This window comes from Phalaenopsis equestris, unplaced genomic scaffold (genome assembly GCF_001263595.1).
Source record: "Phalaenopsis equestris unplaced genomic scaffold, ASM126359v1 Scaffold000258, whole genome shotgun sequence".
Lineage (NCBI taxonomy): Eukaryota > Viridiplantae > Streptophyta > Magnoliopsida > Asparagales > Orchidaceae > Phalaenopsis > Phalaenopsis equestris.
In genome coordinates, this window is record NW_018164700.1 from 1,111,297 (window position 1) to 1,119,127 (window position 7,831).

The window sequence follows — 7,831 nt, forward strand, 5'->3', positions numbered from 1 at the left end:
ATATATAATTTTTATTATTTCATAATGTTATTATTTAATCAAATATTTATTTTTTAGCTTGATCTCAAAGAGCGATTATTGCGTGCGGAGAGCGCACACAGCTCCACACGCAATAATTAGACGATCCAAAAACTTGCACATAAACATTAAAGTGTTTGTCGTGTCTGGACATTATTATTTAAAATTTTGGCACGGCAGGTATTGTCGATTTTTAACAATTTTTTTTTTAAATGTTAAAATCTCAAAATCAAAATTTCTAATATTGATTTTTTAAAAAAACTGTCTATTTTCTTGCTCATCTACTTCCACAACAACTTAAAAATACTACATAAATCAATAGAAATAAAAAACTATAGTTCCATATTTAAAAATATCATTTATAAATATTATTGATTCTTGTGCTATCCATATAGTTCCCCCTCAAATTTATACAATGTGCATGGTGCCTTTAGACAAATTGTTTGAAAGTTAAGAAGGCATAAATATTTAAGAAACTTAACTTTTTACATTTATATCACATAAAAATAATAATATTTTATTTTTTTAAATAAATTTTTTTCATAAAGTTAAGCCCAAAGTATAATATGCATGATGAAGAAAAATTAAACCCCGAATCACTATGCTATGGATAAGTACTCATAAATAAAGCGGCTTGTTTATCAAAATTAAAAGTTTGTTTGCAATATGCAAATACGTAGAAATAGAGTGATATATGTGTAAATCTTTCTATTGTTTATTACCATCTTCCCTAAAAGTTGATTGAAACGGCTGTAAGCAGTCAGTCTTAGCAGCTTGATTACCTGTTAATTTGTATTCAACTTAAATGTTTTCTATATATATTACTTAGAAATTCCCAACATCTCCTTGTTTTGTTACAATCTCCCCTAAAAGTTGTTTGAAACGGCTGTAAGCAGTCAGTCTTAGCAGCTTGATTACATGTTAATTTGTATTGAACTTAAATGTTTTCTATATATATTATTTAGAAATTCCCAACATCTCCTTGTTTTGTTACTCTTTGGGCTGGCGCATTTTTTAATATAGAAAATAAAGTCATTACCAAGATATGTCGTCGAGATTTTAGTGCTTTTTTTAGTACTCTTTATTATTCTTTTCTTATTTTTTTTCGTTCCCTTATATAAAAGTTCCGTTTTTTATTCATACTGTGCTTTCTTCACTCACATATAGTGAGAGTTGTGCGAGGGTGCTGCGGCTAAAGGGAAGGAGAAGGGTAGTTCTATAGAAGGAAATAGAGTAAAGATTTGATTTTTTTTTTTTTGTCTGTTCTTCTCAACTTCTAACCTTGTTTGTGATTCATTCTTTGCATTAAAGTAGTTCCTGGAGTTGTTTTTTTGACAAAAGTTTCGATTTTTTTAACTTTTGTTAGGGATTTCTTCCAGAACGTGTTTGAAAATTTTCGCTAGATTTTCACTCACTGATGATACATGTTTATAGCATCGACACTTCTGCCAATTTTTTTTTTTTCGTTATCTTCTCTGAAATGATTCCCCTATTTTCATTGCTTAAGCAAAGCGCCCTTTCGTTTTTTGTTTTCAGTTCCTCGTTTTTTTTTCTCCCATTGATGATTTTCACAGAAACTACTGAATAATGGAGATTGGGAAATACACACAAGGTATACTTCAAAGAATTCAGAAAATAGAACCAGATAACGCGATCAAAATTTTTGGCTATCTTCTGTTGCATCACAATAATGATGAAATAGTTGACTACTTGTCTGGAACTGAAGAGCAGATTCATTCTCTCATCGCCGAGGCAAAGTCTTATTTCATGTTTTCTTCCAAATTCAAATTCCCACATTATTTAAATCCATACTATAGCCACGCCACTCCCCTTCCATTCTTTGCTCCTCCAAGCATTAGAAACTTGGATCATTTTCCTCATAAAGATGCTTGTTTCATGGAAGAGCAGCTATACACCTTGAGACCCATGGGTGTTGATCTGCCTCACAATCTCAGCATTCCTGGGGTCTCATTTGGCTCACTGAGTCATTCACTGCCGAGTTGCAGAGAGTTCCCCATTGAAGATCATAAGTTCGCTCCGGGTTTGCTTGAGAATTATGAGTTGAAGATTGCGACGCTCCTGAGAGCGCGAAGGGGTGTACCTGTTTCTGTATCTTTATTGCCTTTGTTGTACCAAGAGATGTATGGGAAAGCACTTCTGACAGAAGGTTATCTCAGACCTGGAAAAGTTGGCGCAAGCTTAATGAAGCTTCTTGCACTATTAAGAAACATTAGGCTTGTAGATGGGTACTCTTTATTTGTTATTTCCTTTATTTAAAAATAGGGAAATTTACATAAATTTCACACAATTCCTATGTATTTACATATATAACATCCGAACTTTCATATTTATATTTATAATACTTTGATGTGATAAACCTATGCTTGAAAATGTGTATTCTACTTTTAAAAAGTAGGTTGTAGTGTTTTTATTTATTTTTTTTAATTTGATATTAAAGATTTGAGGGCTGTCCATGTAAATGTTACAGTTTGGGTTTTAGATGAGTAAATACATGAGAATTGTGTGGTGTGTATGTAAATACACCTTAAAATTTATTTATGCAAAAGGCATGAATTTATTGTTTCAAAAACTCATTTGATTGTGTTGTAATTGCAGACCTCATGGGGATCATTGGGTGGTACTAGATGAGGATGCTTCTAATTATATGGAATTTATGACTGAAAGAAATGATCTTGGAAATTCTAGTTCTCATCAGATTTATCTTACTTTCCTTGCTGACAGCACATTTACTGATATTGATGTTCAGAATTATTTCAGGTGATTTTTCTTTTTCTTTGGTTTGTTCTCCTCAATTGGGATTTCTAAATCCACGCATTTACATCCATACCACACAATTCTCCTGTATTTACATATTAATGTCTATACATTGATTTTGTTAATTTACAACACTCAAACCTTTCATATCACATAAAAAATACCGCCACCACTACCTTTTAAAAAGTGAAATATACCTTTTCATTCATAGATGAAGTGCTTTGAATGTAAAAAATTAAACTTTAGGTGATAAATACGGATATACATTGGAATAGTATGGTGTGTATGTAAATATTTATACAAAATTTTGTTCTGACTCTTTGTATTAAACTACAATGTTTTGTTTTGATCTAGTCAATTTGGTCCTGTTCATGATGTGAGGATCCCGCACCAAGCGAAACGGATGTTTGGTTTTGTGAGCTTCTATCATTCTCAAACCGTCAGACAAATTTTAGAGATGGGACATCCCCATAACATTTGTGGTTCTCGTGTTCTTGTCAAACCTTATATAGAAAAATCAAGATTAGTTCAGAGGTATCTTATATTTTATTTTCCGCCGATATTGAGGCACGTTCAATTTATTGCAGCATTAGAAGATTGCACTGTTTATTGTTCTTTGCTATGTTCTTTTGTCTATGCTTTCTCCCATTAATACATGTAGCATTTTGTTTTTTTAAGTAAACTTTCTTGTATGAAATTTGTGCTGTAGTCTCACATTGTTTAAAGTTTGTAACTAGATTTTTTTTTTCAGCCTCCTTTTTTCTTAAAATTGTTTCTAAAAGCTACTTTTTAATCACAATTTGATAATTTGGGACATGTTTCTTAGAAATGTAACTGAAGGATGTTTCTAAATATTACAGCCACACTAGAAATAGCCATAATTCATGAAAATATGTGGTTGAAAGTGAAAATTGTGATAAAAAACTTGTTAGAGTATTACAATATAACACTGTAATATCAATTTGATGTTTTCAAATCTTCCAAAACAGGGCAGTCAAGGTATAACAAAGATTCCTTAGTTTTTAGATAATCTCTCAAATATCAAAGAGCTTGTGTTGCAATATAAGCTTTGTTGGAGTATTTCTATTTTGCTTTTCAATTTTTTTATTAAAGAATGCAATAAAATATTCTTATTGGCTTGACGCTCTTTGATAACTTTGTTATGAATGAGAAGAAAGCATAAGCACTTTATTAGAATCATGTTATTTAAGCACGTATGTATGTGTAAAATACCAAATTATTTTGTGCTCACATTAGAGAAATTTCAATTACAAATAAGAAAAATAAATACTGAAAAGTAAATTTTATGGCATTAATAGTGTTCATAATAATAATAATACGATGAAGCAAAAACAATAACTCAGCTCACAAGCCACTTTTCAAGTCAAGCCCAAGCCGGCTTACGAGTCGGCTTGGCTCACTTACACCCCTAGATTCATTGAATTCTGATGATTTTTAATAGGGTTATGATTTTGTGAGCTTATTGGCCCCATTAATCAATATACGTAAGGACCGACTTGCACATCACTGCACATAGCATATATTTTTTATACATTATAACCGTGTATTTAATGAATATTTTATAAACAAAATAATCAATGCTATGTACATATCAAAACATGAGTTGTGGAAAAAAAAATATTTCATTCAATAGAAGTAAAATGTATGAAAAATCTATCTTATTACTAGAAGAATCAATTCAATTCATAAGAATGTAGTAATAAAGTAAAGTAAAATTATTTAAGCAATTTGCAATTTCATTATGAACATAAAAAATAATCAAAGGCATAACACAGTCAAATAACAATATAAGACTTACAATAACCCACAAATATCTGGGAACGTATTACAAAACAATAAGTATAGCACTCCTTCTGACAAATAAAATTTATATATCTCAAAGTTGGCAGTGCGGAATTTTAAATTTTGTTTTGATGACCAATGATGCTATGTAGAATTCAACTAAAGGATCCTAGACAATATGACGCTCCATTAAATAAACACAAATAAAACATAATAAAATTAATAGATGGCTAAAGTGGGTGCAACTTTGTCAGGTTATCCCATAACCAAGTCGGATAAGCTAATATTAATGTGGAATAAAACTATACTAACCATATAATTTATCCTAAACTGAGTTACATTAAACTTAAATCTGATATTGAAAATAACTTATAACTTGGATTAATCTATGCTTATGAATTAAATAGAGAAAGATGGAAAGAAATATGAGGTTATTTACAAGCTTACAAACCTTCCAATTTTTGATAAAGGCAAGCACGGTGAACAATTGTGAGGGAAAAATCGATCCCTTTAAGGGAATTTTGTTTGAACAATAAATTTGATAAGAAATCAACAAAGGCGAAAATGATGGAGGCGAAGGTGAGGGGAAGAGAGGTATATCATAGTTGAAGGAAAAAGAGGAGGACAAAGCTTTTGGTTGGCTGCTTCAAGGACGAAAAAAGAGGGAGTTTCTTTGTTGTTGGCTTTTGGTTGGAGAAGGAAGGAGGCGAGGCAGATGCTTCTTGTTTCTCAATTTTTTGGTCGTGTATGAAAGTGGAAGGGTTGAGAGAGGTTAGTAGGGTTTGGCGACTATGATAGGGTAAAGGATGCGATGCCTTGTCCTTTGATTGTTTTTTTAAAATGTGAGTGAAATTGGTGAAGAGCACAATATGCATTAACAAGAAAAGTGTCAAAATTGTGCCCGACTCTTTATAGAGGTGCTATTTTACTCTAAGAGTCTATAAAAATGTCCATTTATCCCCATATACTTTTAATGAACGGGTACCATTTTAACCCGTATTAAAACAGTATGGGGACTAACTTGACAATTTTATAGATTCTGGGACTAAAATGACCTTATCAAAACAATTAGATGACTATCTTGGCACTTTAATTTGCATTGATTGAGCGGGCTTGGGAGGTTTGAGTGAATAGTGCAATCTCGATCACATGACAAGACGGAGAAGGAGCTCGTGGTTGGGGCAGTTCCAGTTTGCCTTACAACGTTTTATGGTTTGTTACACGATGTAAATTCCCAGAGCTTATTAGTCTCATGAAGATTATTCTTGATTGGTGTTGCTTCTGTGAATTCTCAAATATATAAATTCTATATTCTATTATTTCTAATTCACGCTTCCATTTTAGTCTTATTTGTATTCCACACCTATTTGATGTTACTAATCTGAATTATCATTCTTCAAATCTTCTTGTTAACTCTTTTCAACTCTCTATTTGAGGTGTATTATAGCATTAAGTAGCTTATTGCAGCATCTTTCTTATCGCCAAAATTTGTTTCAGGAAATATGCTGAGAAATTGAATGATGATTTGCATTCCCCATCTCTTTCTTTTGATTTGGAAAATGGTCTTAGTCCAAGTGAGTCAGTTCTAAAATTATTCATAATTAATGTTTTAGTTTGCTTGTTTCCATGATTTTAGAGCATTAATCGGCTTAAAAAAATTGTTTAAAAACTCTGCATTTTTTTAGGACAAAATTCTATTGAAGCTTCCCAGTTTCATAAGAAGCAGCAGATTGGGTTGGAGGAGCCAAACCTTTTACACGGTATTGTAATTAACTTTAGATATTTAATACTTGGAAAATTTACATGTGTACCCCAAAGTTCTTATGTATTTACATTTCTAACATTCAAAGTTTGATACTTAATATTTATAACACTTTGCTGGCACAACCTATTCATGAAAATATGTATTTTAGTTTTAAAAAAGGTAGTATGGGGGACATTTACACATTACATAGCACACAATTCCTTTGTATTTACATATCTCATACCTAAACTTTCATATTTACGCACATAGAACTCAAATCTTTAATATCACATAAAAATAGCATTATTACAACTTTAATACACCTTTTCATGCATAGGTTTAAAGCACCAATGTGCTGTGTATGTAAATATGAAAGTTTAGGTATGAGATATATAAAGACATAAGAATTCTGCGCTAAATATGTAAATTTCCCATTTTTTTAAGGTGGCAGTAAAGATCTGAGTGCTGTGCATGTAAATATGAAATTTAGGTGTTAGATATGTATGTAAGAATTGTGTAGAATGTACTATCATAGTTTCACTTCATTTCATTAAAAGACTTAGTTTTATTTCCTTAATTCTTATTTCAGATCAATTTAGCTCTTTAAGCATTGCTTCACAAGAAGATACAATTGATGAAGATAAGAGCTGCAATAATCAGGACAGGTTAAAAGTCGATATTTTTATACCTAACATGAAATTCTCTTGGCAATATATTATTATTTTTTATTTGGGGCATTTACACACATACCACATAATTTTTATGTATTCATATTTACCGGCATACCACTTCAGATCTTTAACATCACATCAAAAGTATACCTTTTCATGCATAAGATTATGACACCATTGTGTTACAAGTGTAGAAATCAAACTGTGTGTTAGATATGTAAATATATAAGAATTGTGTGGTATGTGTGTAACTTGAATTTTTTTTTCCCCTTATATTTTATACTGTCTATTCGCAGTCTTATGATTCAACTGCCAGAGAACCCTTTTGCTTCACCCAGATTTTGATCTGACAAACTTTGAACTTTATAGAGAAAACCCACGGCAAAGTTTTATAGCCTTCAAAATACTAATACCAGCAGAAGGAAGTTTGACACGCAAATTTACAGAAAAAATACAGTATACTTTTGTGATGTTTAGGAGAGCTGACATTCTGCTATATTTGAATCTCTATAAACGATTTGTCTGACATTGTGCAAATTACTGAGTATGATTTATTTATATTTGAATCTCTATAAACGATTTGTCTGACATTTTGCAAATTACTGAGTATGATTTATTTGTGTCTTAGCATGCACGTACGAGCAACTTTTTCTGAGAAGAAATTATATAATACTAGAGAGTCCAATTCATTCTTTTATTTTTTTATTTGTTTTTGTTGAGAATCTAATTTTGTTGATGATGTGAGTATAATCTTGCCATAAAGCTTTATTCATTATATTGAAAGCTAATGTGATCATGAATGTTTTTTGTTTTTCTTAAT

The 7,831-nt window shown here is 31.1% G+C and overlaps 1 protein-coding gene across 4 annotated transcripts; it reads left to right on the top strand.

Annotated features, from left to right (window-relative positions):
- The first annotated feature begins 1,174 nt into the window (after positions 1-1,174).
- Positions 1,175-7,689, top strand: LOC110024507 (zinc finger CCCH domain-containing protein 18-like). 4 transcript variants are annotated; one of them, XM_020724517.1, is made up of 9 exons: positions 1,175-1,251; positions 1,555-2,264; positions 2,635-2,796; positions 3,148-3,327; positions 6,094-6,170; positions 6,282-6,356; positions 6,930-7,005; positions 7,381-7,538; positions 7,601-7,689. In XM_020724517.1, exons 2-8 carry the CDS (start codon positions 1,606-1,608, stop codon positions 7,535-7,537), a joined length of 1,386 nt encoding a protein of 461 aa, XP_020580176.1. In that variant the 5' UTR covers positions 1,175-1,251; positions 1,555-1,605; the 3' UTR covers position 7,538; positions 7,601-7,689. The 4 variants fall into 4 exon arrangements, with proteins under 4 accessions (XP_020580176.1, XP_020580177.1, XP_020580175.1 ...); XM_020724518.1 differs by having other exon boundaries at positions 1,179-1,251; positions 1,593-2,264; XM_020724516.1 differs by lacking the exon at positions 1,175-1,251 and having other exon boundaries at positions 1,280-2,264.
- Positions 7,690-7,831: the final 142 nt, after the last annotated feature.

Coding starts and splice junctions, on each gene's coding strand:
- LOC110024507 (XM_020724517.1), top strand. CDS start 1,606: ATGGAGATTGGGAAATACACACAAGGTATACTTCAAAGAATTCAGAAA. Junction 2,265..2,634: donor AACATTAGGCTTGTAGATGG/GTACTCTTTATT, acceptor TTGTAATTGCAG/ACCTCATGGGGATCATTGGG. Junction 2,797..3,147: donor GATGTTCAGAATTATTTCAG/GTGATTTTTCTT, acceptor GTTTTGATCTAG/TCAATTTGGTCCTGTTCATG.